The sequence below is a fragment of the Struthio camelus genome, chromosome 1, assembly GCF_040807025.1.
Source record: "Struthio camelus isolate bStrCam1 chromosome 1, bStrCam1.hap1, whole genome shotgun sequence".
Taxonomy (NCBI): Eukaryota; Metazoa; Chordata; class Aves; order Struthioniformes; family Struthionidae; genus Struthio; species Struthio camelus.
The window spans coordinates 59,664,070-59,680,839 of NC_090942.1; the positions used below are offsets into that span (position 1 = coordinate 59,664,070).

Genomic DNA, 16,770 nt, shown 5'->3' on the forward strand with positions numbered 1-16,770 from the left:
GCAGGACTACAGAATAGGTAGATTATCACCTCTCAAGGTAGATGAGAGGTGCTTTCACTATATTATTGTTGCCCAGAGATCTCAAATATAAAAAAGTGGTCTCAATCCTAACATGAAGTAACCCTTCCAAACAGTTTGAATGAGCGCAGCTGCCCTGTGCTCCACTGATTTGTGTTGTTCATTGTGGTGCTTATATTCCACTGATTGCTGCAAAAGGATTGTTCAGAGTGTAGGAGTGATGGCAAAGGATTCTTCAGTTATGATATTCCTACCTGTGGTGTGGTTAGGGGAAAAGTTAAACTGAGGTCCCCTTAGATCTTCAGAGTCAGTGGGGTTGTGTTGAGGAAAGGGTGAAAAGGACCCTGAGCTGGCAGGGTGTAGTTAGTGGTAGGCAAGTTGAAGGGGAAGTGTTCCAAGTTTGGGCTGCGTTTTCTACAGAAGTATTATGCACTGATCTCTCATTTTCCTCTTCCTCCTCCTCTTCCTCACTCCTTTTTTTCTTTCCTGGGGCAACCATCCTGCTAGCTATTTCTTCTATGAAAAAGGCATTCCATCTCTTGTTGGATGCATTCCACTCTGGCAAGATACCCGAATTTGTGAAACAGCCTGCCCCAGGATGCGGAGGGCTTTGAGAGATAACAGTTCCATTTTGCATCATAAGAAGGTTATCTTTCTCCTACAATGGGATCAGTCTGGGGTAAAAGCCACCTATGTGAAGACCACTCCTGCCTGTGAAAAGCGTGCTTGCATCCACTGGAAAGAAAAGGCTGGTGAGCCCCATCGTGGGCTGTTTGTATGATTGTTTCTTTCCACAGCTGTGTTTTTTTGAACTGCTCTTCCTGTGTTCTGTTATAGAATAGTCTTACAGGAACCAATCATTAGCGCTAAAATACCTCAGGTAGGAGTGCCAGTGTGACCTGCCAACCAATCAGATTGTGGATTGCAGTGGAAAAAACTGAATTATACTAACCATTCCAGCACCACATTAGAGATGGGAACAGAGGCTTTTTTAGGGTAGCGCAGACTCATGTGTGATCAAAGCCCCCGCTGTGGCAGGGTGGCATGTGTCCAGATTTCACACCGAGTGGCATTTCATTAAAAACAAATAAAAATAAAAACCAAAACAACAACAAAAAAATCAATGAAAGGGTTAACAAGGTCATGCTTGTCCCATTACCATGTAGAAGCACCTGCTGCAATGGACACTGTTGTCCTGTCACCTCTTTTAATTCATTCATGCTCATTCCTGGTGCACATATGCCACCCTTCTAATACAGAAATACTGGAAACAGTTCTAGCCCTTTCTGCTTCTTAACTTCTGTTATAGGGCAGTTTGGGGGTGGAAAAGACACATATCTAGGTCTGACAAATAAATGATCCTAAAATTGGGATCCCTGCCTAAATCTAGCAGGTGGCCAAATGTATGTAACTGGTACCATGAATTATACATTTCTCCAAGGACATGGAAATGCCTGTGTCCTACTCTTACCAAGTGAAAAACGCCAGCAACGCACTTTGTGCGTCTTAAGGCAGCAAGGAAAGAAGAAAAGGGAGACTTACAACCATAGGATACACTGAAATAGTAAGATGTAGTTTTGGATTTCTTCATGTTCTCATTGGATTGACCACCTTATATGGACCGGAAGAGAAGATGGACTTACTTTGAGCTGAACTGCATAGTCTTAAAGTGCTCATTTTTCTATGTTAACATCTCCAGTAATTGGAATGCTGCTTTAGTTGGGATTGTACCTTCCCATATATGCTATTTTGCCATGTTTATCCTGTAGTCCCTGAAATAACACAATATTGAAAAAGCTAATATTGAATGTTAAAGAAGAAATTAAAAATATATTGCCTCCTTCCGTTGCTGAGCCAAGGATGACATCACAGAAGAGTAATTTGAAATTTGGGGTTTTGTGATGAACACCTGAGCAAATCCAGTTGTTTGGCAAACAAGTTCTATGGGCTCAGACTCTCTAGACATTAACATGGGAAATGGGGTTCAACACAACCCCGGCAACACTGGCAATGTATCTAGAGAAACAGAACTTGAATTAAGATAAGCAACATTTAGGGCTGTATTCATCTCAGTTGTTCCCCAAACAATCCAAAAGACTGTACTGGAAAGAACCAGAATTTTGATTTGGTCAGTAGTTTTGGTTGCTTATTATTGCCTGGTAAAAATGCACAAGCCTTTTCCTTAGTTTCCCTATTTCCTCCTCAAGGCAGTGTTTGAACTGTCTCATTGATAGAGGTGTCTCTGACATAACATCTTCACAAGAAGCTCAGACACGCTCATTTCTTCTGAGGCAAGGCTAAAGATTTTAAAAACTGAAATTAGTTGGGTAAACCTGTCACTGTGGAATCCCTTCACTTAAATAGATGGAGTGGGAGTTTGCATGGCTGTCCTGGGTTTCAGGGACTATGCCACTCGATGGTGTCTTCTGTTGCAGTCTGGCTGTAGCACTGGAGGAGTGTGGTGCAGCTAACAAGAGCTTTTTTTATTTTTATTTTTTTCTTTTATTGGGAAACATGAATGCTCATGTTTATTGAAGATGCTCTACTCTGATACAGCTATATTTCCTACAGTACCTGAAGTGAGTGGCATCAGAAATCATGAGGGGTGGTAGGGCCTTGTAGCCGAGGTAGTGGGTGAGCTTTGCTTTCCAGGTAAAGTTGTGTGTGAACAAGAATAGCAGGAGAAAATACTGGTGCATTGGACAAGCTGAGTAGGGCTTTAGATGTATTGATGGAATTATATGTGGGTCCTGGGTTATGGAGAACAGGAGCATCAGCTGGGTAAGGCAATCTGCACAGCGTCTCCTTTGCTCTGTACGGTTCCCAGAGCTTGCTGAAAGCATTTAAGAAAAAAAAAAAAAGTGATAGTTGCAGCTTTCCTCCTCTGTCCTTCACCCTGTTTTGGTGTATTTGGACCTGTTGGTCATGCTAAATACATCCCTCTGTCAGAATTCCCCAAGCTGTCCCCACTCATTGCTCCTATGACAGGAATGTACCATGGCCATTATAATCCCCATTTTTGGTTTTATTTAAAGTACACACAAGTAGAATTTGCAGACTGCTTTGGACTGAGCGGGTCTGCCTGTGTGTGTGTACCTATATCCTGTGGCATTTTTTTAAATCAACAGTAGTTTCAATTTTGCATCAGTGCATGGTAAAAAGCAATACACGTCAGCTATTTCTTAACTTCATTTCTCCAATGAATTATTTCTCCTGTTTTTGTTTGTTGTGCAGTTGACTGAAGAAATGTTAACATCCCGCTCTAAATCTCTCAGTGGAGTCTCTGTTCCCTTCTCTGATATAACAGATGGGTTATTGCTTGTTATAATTATTAACATTGTGGTGTGGGACAGGGTTAGGGTGGGAGCCATTTCGGGGGGCGAGGGAGGGAGGCTGTGGGGATCATTAAGGTTGGAATGTTAACTCCAGTGGTGACTGACTGTTTCCGTAATAGCAGGTTGTTGTGGCTGCACGCTCTAGTACTTGAGGCTGTGTACTTCACTGAGCTTGTGGTAGAGCCTAGGGCGAACTGCTGTCCCAAGAGAATGCTGGGATGGATAGAACTAGCCAATATGAGTCTGAACGTGGTGACTTTGCTGGTTGTTCTAGCTCCAGATGTCAGCATGCTTAGTTTTTAATTTTGATTAATAAATGTTACGCCATCCCCCTTCCCACACCTGATTCCAACCCTTCTTTTCTTTTTTCTTTCTTTTTTGTTTTCCTTTACAAGAAACATAAGTTAAACGAAAATTACATGATAACCCTTTTTGGTTTCAAACTGCATCTTGCTGTCATGTTTAGAGTGTATGCCAGTCACATTTAGTATGGCTTTGATCTCAGATGTGGCTGGTAAGTGTGAGGCAGAGTGGGAATCTGGGCGTGTGATAAAGCAGTCTGCCCTGCATAGGATAGTGCCAGGTGCAAAATGTTTTTTATTCCATGCCCAAGTGATAGACCACACAAGACGTTGGGAAGCTTACAAACTTAAGGAAGAACCCCAACAACATTGGTATGAAATTTTGTTTGAATTTACTGATGAAGGGTTTGATTTGAATTAAGGTTATACCTTGTTTATCTTCTCTCTGTCATGTTTTGGAGGTGGAGGTGTAATGGTGGCACAATGATACCATGCTAAAAACAAACTAAACCTCCCCTAACCCTTGACCTGAAACGCAGGGATTGAAACAGCTAGATAAGAATAGGAGGGACAAAACTGTGACGTAACATCTCTTTCAGGCAGTGTGGTGATGTTTCACAGATGAAGATTTGTGTTGCGCTCTCTTGCGCTAAGTAGAAGATTGAAAGTTCTGTAAGTTCCTCTACTCTAGAGTAGGACATCATCATCAGGCATGTTTTCAATAGCATGCTACCCTTCGTGAGGATGGGTTCCACTAAGGCAATCAAAATGAAGTTAAAGCCATTCCTTCTATTTTAAAACCTAACTAGCCCAAGACTGAGAACTGCTGAACAGACATGGAGTCCTATAGTAGACCCGGTCTTGTATTCTTAGATCGTTTGGCTTTTATGTACCTATACACGAGAAGCAGTAGAGTTATTCTGAGCTGATTCTGGAGATGAAGAGCATAAATCTGCCTTCTGGTCTTTCAAGCTCTAAAATGTCAATTAAAAAAAAAAAAGTAAAGCCAGATGCAGCCTAGAGTTTTCTGATGTTTGTGGCCCTGTGTGATTCTGGCAAATTAAAGCTATTGCTCATTTATCATTTCCCTCACCCTCTGTAGAGTTAACAGAAAGTGTTTCGAATCATAGTGTAAAAAAAAAAAAGATCTAACCTCTACTTCAGAGCTCTCTTTCCTGACTGCCACGCAGCCTTTGCCCCTATTCTGAGAGGGGTCAGGCCTCTGTCTTTCGTTATTGCAAGGTGTACAAAGCTGTGTGTTTGAGCCAGGTTTTTGTCTGCCCCAGGGCTGTTTGTGGCAATTCCAGTAGGAGACTCACAAGTCTTTCTTTGGGACAGGATTCATATTTTGCCAACTCAGCTATAACTGTGTTTTTGGTAACCACCTCTTACAAGTGTAAACATATTTTAAAAGTGTGTTTTTTTTTTTTATTCATACAGATGTAGCAAGGGTAGAAATGCAGCAATGTTACAGCCTGCTGTGACCTAATTTCCCCCAACCTGTTTCCTTCTTATCTGGAAGAAGGGAGAACATTCTGGTTGGTATCACTGTCGCTTTGCTTATTGGCAGCTCTGAGACCACCGGAGATTGTCTTCTCTGACCACCTTTTCTTTATCGCTCTTGGGCTTCTCTGGCTCTTGATACTTTTATGTATCTGGGCCAAATGAAGTTCCAGCGTTTTGGGTCCCTCAGGCTTGTTTTTTTTCTTTTTAAGTTAGAGAGATAGGGAGGAAGAGTTTCTCTGCATGATCCCCTTCCCAAAATATACGCTTGACAGAAAAAGTTCCCACCTTGGATTTCCCCAGCATAAGACGTAAGAGGAAGGAGACATAGAAATGATGTTGGATACAAGATTTCAGATTTCTTCTGTTTTTTTCTTTCTCCATGCCAAATTTAATTTCCTGCAGGGATGTAACCATGCTCAGGCTTGCTTCAGTTTATTACTTTTGCTAAATGGGGTAATGGGAGAGGCTCACTAGCCTTTCTGAGCAATGGAAGATACATAGGTTAATGGGCAGTGCTTGTGATAGATGTGACATGGGAGCTGATGCAGTTTGAAACACATCCTCTCCTTGTGATGTGTGTGATTTTTTTTTTGTTTATTTGTTTTTTTTTTTCTCTGTGTGGGTGGGCAGGTATCTGTAAAGTCAGTTCTTTTCTCTCCTGCAGGGTGGATACGCAGCCTACAGATATGCACAGCCTGCTACTGCAACAGCAGCCACGGCCGCTGCAGCCGCTGCAGCAGCTTACAGCGATGGGTATGTAAGGGGGAGGTGCCCATGGGGACTAGCTTGCTGTGCTCAGGGATTCGAGGAGCATTGATCCATCACAATACCTCTACTTCTTTCCCTGTTCCTTTGTCTTACTTGCACTCGCGTGTGCACACATGCATGCACAACCTACCATGGAAAGACTTGAGTGCATGGTTTCTCTCTCTGCTCCTGGGCAATACTGGCCTTGGGTATATTTGAGCTGGCACAAATCCTGGTCTCTTCCTTATTCTTATGATCCTTTATCCAAAGGAGGCAGCTTGGTTATGGCCCCAGAGCCAAGAGACATGGTTTGCATTGCCAGCTCCTTGCTCTGTGACTCTGGGCGGGTCATTTGATGATTTGAGTGCATTTTTCTCCCCATCCGCAAAGTGAAAATTGCTCAGCTCATGTAGTACTTCAAGATGCTTTAACCTGCAACTCTGTGTAAATGCAAAGGATTATCATCACCAGAGTGCTTGCCTTAAGATTTTCCATCTCCTATGCAGCGAGCCTGCATTTTAATCCTAGCGCTTGTGAGATCGTTAAAAGTTTGTACTCCTTTCTCATTCCGGAGAATCCCTCACTGCTTTCCATTTAGCAGCTGTTACTGTGCCAGTAGCGCTAGCACCAGCAGTCACTCTTCTCCCAAATTGCATCACTCGAGGTAAGGGATGCAGTAAGTGTCATGTCAAAGGTGCCAACCTCTTTCCTACAGGTTGAGGCTTCTGCCACATTTCTCCTTGCAGGCCATTCTCTGCCTGTCTCATACAATGCATGGCAGTATGCCCATAGATTCTCTTTTTAGAGGGGCTGTCTGCATGCATGTGTGTGTATGTATGCATACATGTGTGTAGAAGGGCATGCTGCTTCTCCCATTTCCTGTGGTCAAACAGCTGCTTCTCTGCCCCTCTGAAGTGACTTTCTTTTTTTTTTCTTTTTTTCTTTCTTTATCTTTTCTCCCTCTCTTCAGTTATGGCAGGGTGTACACAGCAGATCCTTACCATGCCCTTGCCCCTGCCGCTAGCTACGGAGTTGGCGCTGTGGTAAGTGGGATTTTTGTTTTTTGTTGCTGTTTCCCGTTCTCAGCATGGGGAACAGCTGCTCACTGTATATCAAGTGCTGAAACTTCATCCACAAATACTTTTTCCTTTAGGGAGGAGGTCCTTAGCTCCAGTGCTGGGTCCCTAGTTGCTCTGCATTTATGTGTCTGTGTGTGTGCCCACTAGGAAAGGAGCTAGGCTGTAGGAGACCAGTTATCACTTGGCCTTGGTGTACCCTTTGGTGTACAGAGGAGATGGGAGAAGGATGAAGGGAAGTGTCAGGAGCCAGAATGTTGTGGTGATTCAGTATAGCTGTATCAAGGAGACAGTTAAAGCAAGAATCAGCAATGGCTGGAGATGCAGGACATCCTCTCTTGCCAGTTTCATTAATTCTAAAGACTGTTGCACGTTGAGAAACTAATCCTTGGAAGTAAGCAAAAGCTTACTCCAGAGCTGCTCTACTTGGTTCCCGCTTCCAATAGCGGAAGGATGTGGTCTCCTACCTGCCAGTAGTAGTTACACAAGGGCAGGACTGAGGCATGTTGCCATCAGAAGGGAGTGGAGTAGCTTGCTGAAAACGCGTGCTTGCCCATTTGCTTCTAGTTGGTGCAGTACCTCTGTTGTTACAGAGACTGGAATGCAAATGTGTTTAGCGAAAAGATACCTAAATATAGATGTCTGCAATGTAGCATCTCTGAGTCTCAGCTCATCAGGTGGATTCCCTTTAAGGTCAATGGAGGAAAAACAGGTATTTCTAGGATATCGGGTCATCATGTCTATTTTAGACCTTTATCTTAGGGTGAGGCGAAGAGCATCCTAGACATACACCTGTCTCTGCTGTCTAATAAAAGCAGACTAGACAACTGGCTCAGATGTTTGGACTGATGAATACCATCTCTGGTATCCTTTTGACTGGGGCTCCCCAAACTTCACCCCCAGGTGGCTGGCTGTGAGCATGTCCTGAGCCATATCTTTGGTTTTGCAGGCAAAGACCTTCTCTCTGTTGCTTCTTAGAGATGCTGATGGTAGTGGGTCAGTGCCAGGACACATCCTTCAGTCCTTCTGCAAGCGTTTGGGCACTGTCCTGAATGTTTCTTCCTGGTTCAGTTCCTAACAACTACTTCTTTTTTGTTTAATTTCTACAGGCGAGTTTATACCGAGGTGGCTACAGCCGATTTGCCCCTTACTGAAGTGACGTGAGCCCCCTGCAAGTGGGACAGCCCCCCCAGTTCATGAGGCCTGGCTATTGCAATATTTACTAGTAGAGGAACTCTATAGCAAGACGAGGAGGAAAAACAAAAAACAAAAGAGAAAATACTTTTTTATACCTCACTATGTTCTTTGAATATGTATTTTTTTCCTTTAAATTTCTGCCTTTAATTCTTTTGTTCCAAAGATTGTGCATTTTTTGTTTTTTTGTTTTTTTTGTTTTTTTTTTTTAACTGTGGTAAAAATAATGCATTTCCGTGTCTGTATGTTGGTGCATAGCTTATCCTACCAATCACGGAAAAGGCGATTAGTGATAAGGAATGCTGTTAGAAACCGATATCATGCAATTAATCAGGAACACGCAGACAGAGTTACTTCCCTGGGTCTGGTGCTTGGTGCCTGTGAGACAGGAGGACATGAGGGAGAAGTCTCCACCTGCTGTGTTTCTGGTCTGCAGAAGGAAGCGCTCTTTGGCTGTGGCTGGGACCTAAATGCTGGTGGGAAATAGTTCAAAATAGTCATTTGCTTTTGGAAAAGGGGGAATGCAGAGACTTTCCTTGTTTTTTATCATCATCTGACGTGCACAGGTTTGGGACAGTGTCAGGATTTTAGGCTTGGCAAGAGAAGATTTCTTCAACCTGCTCAAAGACTTTGGCTGTTATCTGCTGTACAGGGGACAAGACTTTGAAATGAATTTTTGATGATGCTCTTCCCCCCCCCCCCCCAACTTATTCTAGCTGATTGTCGTCCATTGCTGGTGGCTGTAATTATCTTAGTTTTACTTCCTCCTTTTCAAGATCTTTCTCCCTTGCTGTCCCTTTCCTTCCCTTTTTTCCTTGAGGAGTGGCAGATGTAATGCAGCATCACTCAGAGGACTTCTGTTGCGGACAGCAAATGGTTAAAATTGCAGCGGTGAAGCGTGTGCAGCCTTGATGAGGAAGAAAGCTAGCTGAGGAGCCATGCGTCAGTGTCATGCTTAGGCACTCCGAGGTCCAGCATGCAGGGTCTCTCCTCCTGTTCATCCTGAGCTGCTTAGCCGCTGCTGAAAATAATCTTTTTCAGATAGTATGAGTGAGAGAAAAACAAGTCATATATAAGCTGTTGAGGGGCAAGCACATTGGTCTGTGTGGGGGAAGAGGATCTTTTGTATCCAAACGTGATCCAGAAGTAGTTTTGTTTAGCTCAGGAGTTTGGGAGGAGGCAGAAGCAGTTTGTAAAAGCTATGAATTCATAGGAATTTCCCATCACAAGCTATTTAAGGCCCTTACAGAGTCATCTTGGAGCCCCTGGGTCCATTTTGCCTAGCCTCTCAGTGTCCAGGAAAGAGATGCACCTGGACTGCTGGGTTCGTATTTGACACTACATATTACAAGATTTTGAAGCAGAGAGACTTAATTAAAGAGGGCTCCACAACTCCCAAGACCATGTCCCTTCATGAACAGTGAGTGACTTGGCTGTTTTGCAAAGTTGGCCTTTTTAGATCACTGTGTGAGCAGTACTGCGATAGGGAGTTGCAGCTCTCCAGACCTCCCGTTCAGCTGGTGGCTGTTAAAAGTGCTCCCAGCAACCCTGGTGATCAGAGGCAGGTGCTCTTAAGCTGTCTCTTAACCCTGGGCTAGAGAAACAGAGAAGCACAACTTCATTCTGGCTGTCTTGACTGTCTTTGATTGGTACTGGGGTGAGCTTTTCACCCACAGAAGGGCTGCTTGGAGCGTGGATTTGTTGGTGGAGCCTTTCCAACTCCTGCTGTACACCTAATTCGCCATCAAAGGCTGATACCAGAATAGGAAACTTCCTGCATTTAACACTAATCAGCGTCAACAGGGAGAGGTCTTGGGGAGGTGTCCTGGCCCAGCCATGCACAACCATGTGTTTTTTGCTCTTCCCCAACAATACAGCTAGCCTCATAGGCTCTCTGTGCCCAGCTGAGAGGAGGCACCTCAAATGGCAAGGATGGGGAAGCTATTAGTTAAGCTAGAGACCCTGAAGCTATTGATTCTCTGGAGGAATAGCTAGAACAAGGGGACACCAAACTGCCAGCCTGTTGGCCACCGTTTTTTTTTTTTTTTCTGGTTTTATTGTTGGTTTTAATTTTTTTTTTTCCAAGCCAAAGTTTGGTTTGTTGCTTTTATGGCAATTTTTTTTTGTTGTTTGTATATAAATATTTTAGTTAGATTGAAAACTGGGAGAGGGGAGCAGGGTGTTGGGGCTTTCACAAAATCTAGGAAATAAGGGGGATTGGGGCATTTGGGGGCTTTTACTTTTCAAGTTGGGGGAGGGGAGGGAGGATTTGTGGGTAGAAATAGTCATATTTGAGGAGAGCCATTTCTACCGCATGGCAGCCAGGAGACTTATGGAGCTGAGATGCAGCAAAAGCCTCTACTGGACTTGTGCTACCCACACCTGGGGTGGAGGGGCTGAAAGTGAGGCCATCTCTTCCCTTGTTCTCAGGGAGGAGGAGTTACTCATGCAGGAGGTCTGCAGGCTGAGTGCGAGGAACAGTTTGCAGAGCCCAGCAGTGGCAGCCAATCGCCCCTCTGCCCCTTTCCTACGTTTCAGTTCAGCTGGTTCTGACTGCAGCTCCCAAGAAGCTGGGCTCTCCCTGCCTGAGTGCCCTCCTGTGCCCTGGCAGTGCAGCCTGCAATTCCGCACCCTGGCCCTTTGCCTCTGGGAGTAGGGAGGCCAGCCCCATTTCTGCTTCTGAGCAGTGTCTGTGCATGGCAGTTTCAGCCCACCTGACTATTGGGAGTCTGAGGGGTGTAGTGCAGAAGCACCAAGTCTTTACGGGACCTTAGTCCCCTGCTGTATGATCTCTGAGTAATACCTGCTCCGGATCATCAAGCTTAATTCCTCCTGTATCGGAGCCTGGCCTGCTCCGATCGCTGTCGCTACCTGCCAGGCTTCTCCAGTGCACTAACCAGCTGGTGTCTCAACTCCGTAGTTAATGCTGCAAGACCCCTGCTGAGTGAGCTCTCTGATATCCCTTCTTCCTATTCTCAGCAGTGATTCGCTTAAGGGAAGCTGGGCTGTTTGCACCACTGGGTGCCGGAGGTAGCTTGCTAATTCCAGGTTTCCGGAATGCAAGACCTCACAAAAACTTTTACACCAGCTGGAATTTTGCAGCAAGGTTACTCAAGTGAATTTTGTGCTATGGTGGGGGAGCTGTGCAGCTTTTCTTCCCGCTTGGCAAACAAGAGCTCTGATTCCACTCAGATATGTAATGAACTGGCTTGAGAGCCACTCAGAGTAACCGAGCCTTGGGTATATCTATCTTTTGAAGAAGTGAGGACAAAGCCTGTATCTCCCTATGCAAAATGAATTAATAAATTTAAGTGAGCCCTGGCTTATTTGACTGACAGCAGCTAGTGCTTGTCCCTGAGATGGGTCAGCAGTCAAGAGTCCCTCACAAACCAGGGCTTGGCTTTCAAAGGGGAACTGTGCAGGCAACTTGGCGAATAGCTTGCTGTTTGTGACCTTCTAGTCTGGTATCCAGGAATTCCTCGTCATGTAGAGGAAAAAATATTTCTTTAAGTGTTGCTGTTTGCACTCTCTTGTAATAGGCCTGGCCAGCACACAGTATTTTACTGATATAATTTTGGATTGAATACCTAATTTTTTTTTAATGTGCTGGTCCGTCTTTCCTTGTGGGTACAGTTGTGCTGGTATAGGATGACTTCTTCTAGTATGACATATCCTCCACTAGGAATAAGTTCTATTGGTACTCAGCACATTTATATACTGCTGTAACTGTCCCCACGTTAGGGAGGTTGCACTGTTGTAGTTGGACTAGCTTTTCTAAGAAAAGTTTCGACAGCCTCCTACAGCCAGCTGTTCCCAGGTTAAGCAGTTATGTGGATCCTGTGTAATGAAGAGTTCAGGTAGACAAAGCCATATTTTAAAATAGCTGTGGCTTGGCTACGAAAACACCTGAGAGACAGAATTGCCCAGGGAGAAGGAGCGCTAGCTCAGGAGCTGGATGTCTGTGTTTTGTTCTGGACTCTGTTGATGATCCTCAAGGATGATCTTGAAGCAGTCATTTCACTTCTCTAGACCTCGCTTCCCTGTCTGTAAAGTGAAGATAACTTATCCTCTCTTGTCACCCGCTTTGAGGTCTTTGGATGTGAAGTGCACTGCAAGAGTTAAGGACGCTTGTATGAATACTGTCTCAAGTGCTAGTTGTGAAATGGTTAATAACACTGATTCATAGCCCATCTTTTTCATTTTGAAAACAAGATGCTGGCTGCCATGGTTTGAATTCTAGCTTCAGAAGCGGGAAATGCAAAACAGAGCCTTGCAATTCCTGTCCACCTTTTCCCCCCCCCATCCCCTCCCTCTCTGTATCTTCTTATCCCAGCCCCTAAGAAGGAGACAAGCGGAGAACAGGTTTGGGGAGCACTTAAAAATTCAATAAAGGGAAAAAAAAACAAAACAAAACACAAAAAAACCCCAAAGGCTCTGGGGAGCGCTTTTGCTGAGTCTAGCTCCAAAGGGAAACAGTGCAGGCAGCTTGGCAAATAGCCTGCTGTTTGAGACCCTCTAGTCCGGCAGGGTCAGGGGAATGCTGTCCTTGGTGCAGAGGGGTGATTTTTAAGTGTGTTACCTGTTTGCACTGTTTTAAAATAGGAGGGGAAAAAACCCAACCTAGTGAACAAGTGAGCATCCAATGTAAACTTCTTTGTGTTTTTATTTTGTCATGCTCTTGGAAAATGTCAAACATTTTGTAGTATACACCAGTGAGACTTGATTCTTTGTTGCATAAAACACTATTTTTGGTGATGTTAATGTCTGAAAAGCCCCTTCCCTCCACCCCCACCTTGCTGGTTGCCCTTCCCTCCCTCCAACCCCCATAAACTTTTCTTCTGCAATGAAAACTCCAGTCAACAAGGCAAGCAGGCATCTGATAGCCAGAGTGTGAAATGGGACCCTTTTCAAGTAGGCTTTGAGGTTTCTCCCTGGTATGCTTTCCTCTAGCCAGGAGTTTGCAGCATAGCCCCCGTCCCTCTTCAGTGCATACTAGATCACAGACTAAGCTGGACTTCAGATGTCTAATTCCTGTCTTGGTTGCCACTGCTAACCCTGGAAGGCAACTTTCTACTAGTGTTTGAAATCACTTGCAGTAACCATCCTCTCTCAGTAACAGGCTGCAGGTGATTCAAACTTGTGCAGGAAATGACAACTAAAGCCTGCTTCCCACACTACCGCTTGACTGGTGGCAGGATGAGAACACATCAGCCAGAAATCTTGCCTGATTTTGCCCCGAGATTGCTGGTGTATAAAGCCGTCCACCCAAATATTCCTTTGGCTGGCAGTCAGCAAAATGCTAGTTAATTTTAGGATTGATTTTTTTCCGCCCCCTCCCCCCCAAGTGGTTGATGAATCTCTTGTCAGGTTCCCAGTTCTCCGTTGGTGGAGGGATTTGTTGCTTCCCTGAAGAGTGAATTCCTTAGAGAAATCAGGCCTCCCACATAAGTAGTCTCAGTTTTGGTCATGTTTTCCTATTTTTTTTTGTTCACAGTATTTTGTGTGTGCGCGCGTGTTGTAGTTTTGGCAGCTTTGTTTGGCTGCATTACCAATTGACGAAATAATCCTCTTTTACCCCAGGGGATATGATTTGTTTTTGGGTTTTTTCTTTTTTCTCCCCTTACCCTCTTTTTTTGGGGGGGGGAATATGATAAATCCTGCTTGTAAATAGCTGGAGCTAAAACCTGGGGCTGATAGTAAATGAGAACCAGGGCTGTAGAGCGATACGGAGCTGGTGGAGTATTTACTGACCTCACAGGCTGATCTACTTGAGACTTGGAGATTTTCAGTGCAAGGCTAAAATGCCACAGAACCTCCAAAGGCAGCGATGGACTTGCCCCTTCACGCGGTCTCCCCAGCACCTCCCGTTGCCAGGTACCATTGGGGAATAGGATGCCTCCCGTTCAGGATGCGTTCCCTTCCCCTGGATCATTTCCTAGGACGCCTGAGCTACTTGTCCAGGGTCCCATTTCCTTGCTGACTCTGGAGAAGCGGTATCTGCATCCCAGGGCTTTGTGACAGCCTCTAACTTCCCGCCCTCCCTTGTTAAGTATCATATTGTATAGTAGCTTTCAGACCATACAGTATTCATTGGGTTATTCCTATTATTATCAAGTAGCTGGAATTGTGAAGGTCGGAGTAGTTAGATCTTTAGCTTTTATTCCTTTTTTTTTTTGTATTACTATCCATGTGTATAAATTATTGATCATGTTGCTGGCTTTTATAAACTCTAAGCAAGGGGGGAAACCCTTCCTAACCCTTTGCAAATGGTAATGAAGCACTGTTTTTAAATAAAAGAGAGAAACACCAGTCTGCTGGCTCTTCTGTGTGTTTGTTTTTCAGTGTTCTGGATGAATTTCACTGGTGCATTTCCCTGCCAGTTAAAATGCAAAGAGGGAAGCTGGTTTGAAGAATGAGCCCAGAGATAGCATCTTCTAAGAAGTGATAAAGGGTGAAGCCTTGGCAAGTCATGCTGCCAAAATCTCAGCCTTGCCTGTTCATACACTGAGCTCTCAGTACCCTTCACTCCTTTCCTTGCCATCCTTTCCCATTGCTGTTTATGAGCAGAAAAGGGCCATTTGTTTTGTATTTAATAGGAAGTCTTTATTTCTCCAAGCCTAATCTGCATTTGAACCTGCTCCTGTAGAAAGAGAGGCAACCAATGCAAGCTGTGGTATCATCAGTGTTTTCCATAATGCCTGTGTAGCTAACCTGCTGCTGTCTGTGTTAGCACAGGTTTAATAGTTAACGCACACAACTGGAAGTCAATGTTTCTGTGGCCTGCATAGATTTCCTCTGGGAGTTTGCACGAGGCTTTTAATCATTGTTCCTGTTGCCCTGTCTAAAAAAGGAATATCTGCAGACAAGCAGAAGCTCATTCATATTCTATGATGTGCTTTGAGATCCTCAGTGAAAGATGTCATGCAAGTGTGTGTGTGTGTGTGTGTGTGTGTGTGTATAAAATCAGATGCCTTTTCCACAGAAATGATCCTAAAAATAACAGAAATAATAAATCCCTATGGCCTATTTGCAAGTAATTATGGAAATTGATAACTGAGCAAAATCATACAGCAAAATATGCATAATAAAGTTAAGATCAGTGCAGGATTTTTTTTAACTGTTTTTGAAAATGCAAGATACCAGGAACAAAAGGGATGTGATAATGTTTGTTCTCGGATGGTAGGGTTGTTCGATAATGATGCAGGAAGGCACACGCTCCATAAGCGTGTTTCTTCTCTGTATTTACAAAAGAGCTGCAATGTGTTCCTGTCAGATGATACTCATTTCATTCTAACAATAACTCGAAAGGATGTTCAACAGTAACTGCTAAAATTAGATATCTGTAAATCAAGGCTGAAAAATTGTAGAAGAGCTGGTTAATCTCTGGATTGATAAAGTTTTGAGAGGTCTTGAAATGAAGTTCCGCTACACCAGTAGAAAGGTGATGTGGTGGCCTACTTGAAAATAAAGCAATATGATTATAGGTCTGTCAGCCTTCCTTCATTTCACGGCAGAGCAATAAAGTGGTTGATCCTGGAACTGACTTAAGTCCTTAAAAGCATTGTAATATTATTGCATTGCTCAACATGGGCTTATCAAAAGCAGACCTTGCCACAGGAAGCTGGTACTGTTATTGTTCATTAATAGATTGCCAGTCAGTTAATGAAAGGAAGGCTACTGATTTAATGCATTTCCCTTCTATAAGCTGTTAATAATAATAATAAAGGAAATAAACTGATTAATAATAAAGGTAAGTCACTTGAGCCTGTTATAGCTGATGGCAAGCCATAGTTCATATTTCAGTATGTGTAGGCAACATTCACAAAGCCTGAGGGCTGTACCCAACGAGCCACACAGCTGTGTCCCGCCAGGAAGTAGCTCTGAAAAGGGTTTGGATAACAAACTGGACGTGAACTCTAGGCAATGGGGCTTGATGCAAGCTCTGTGTGTACCAACATGGTTGCTGAGCAAAAATCCCTGTGCTGTGCAACTATGTTAGGCAAGCTGCATGATGCAGTTTTAGTCAATAAATGATGCATTTGCTGGGAAATGTCATTTGAATTGTATTGAAATTATTTATGAATTCAAGGTGAATTTGCAGAAGAGCTTAAGGGCAAAGCTAATGTGACTACTAATGCTATGTCTTAGTCTGGCAGTGATAAACTAAATCAGGGGATGTGATCCTGATCCCCCTAATGCCAAGGAAGGAGCCCTGATCTCTAGGCCAGCGGCTAGACTGACCTCTTCTTAGTTTTTTGCTGCTGGCCTACTATTGCCTATACTGGCTCAGGGACTGTGATGTGATCATCCTAGCCTTCTGATGGGAGTGCTTAGCAAGTGGGTGGGTGGCTTAGCAAGTGGTGGGAAGGTGGGTTCATGGGTACATGCTTCTTTTCTGTCTTTAAAATTAAAATTGCAAAGTAATAGAATAATTTGGGTTGGAAGGTGCCTGTGGAAGTTATTTAGTTGCATGTCCTGCTCAAAGGTCACTCAAATTCATAGAAATGTAGTGTTTTTGGCACAAGATTGGAAGTGAGTTGCGTTCCAACAGCTTAATCACCCGCTGGGAGTTTACAGATGAAGATCCATTGG

At 44.0% G+C, this 16,770-nt stretch overlaps 1 protein-coding gene across 16 annotated transcripts in view; it reads left to right on the forward strand.

The window, feature by feature from the left end:
• The window catches only part of RBFOX2 (RNA binding fox-1 homolog 2), a 179,393-nt gene extending 164,906 nt beyond the window's left edge, over window positions 1-14,487 (forward strand). For all 16 annotated transcript variants that reach the window (XM_068943354.1, XM_068943417.1, XM_068943331.1 and 13 more), the window contains 3 exons: window positions 5,826-5,914; window positions 6,879-6,951; window positions 8,094-14,487. In XM_068943354.1, coding sequence (XP_068799455.1) covers window positions 5,826-5,914; window positions 6,879-6,951; window positions 8,094-8,138 — 207 coding nt within the window. In that variant the 3' untranslated portion in view covers window positions 8,139-14,487. The remainder of the gene's footprint in view (window positions 1-5,825; window positions 5,915-6,878; window positions 6,952-8,093) is intronic.
• Window positions 14,488-16,770: the final 2,283 nt, after the last annotated feature.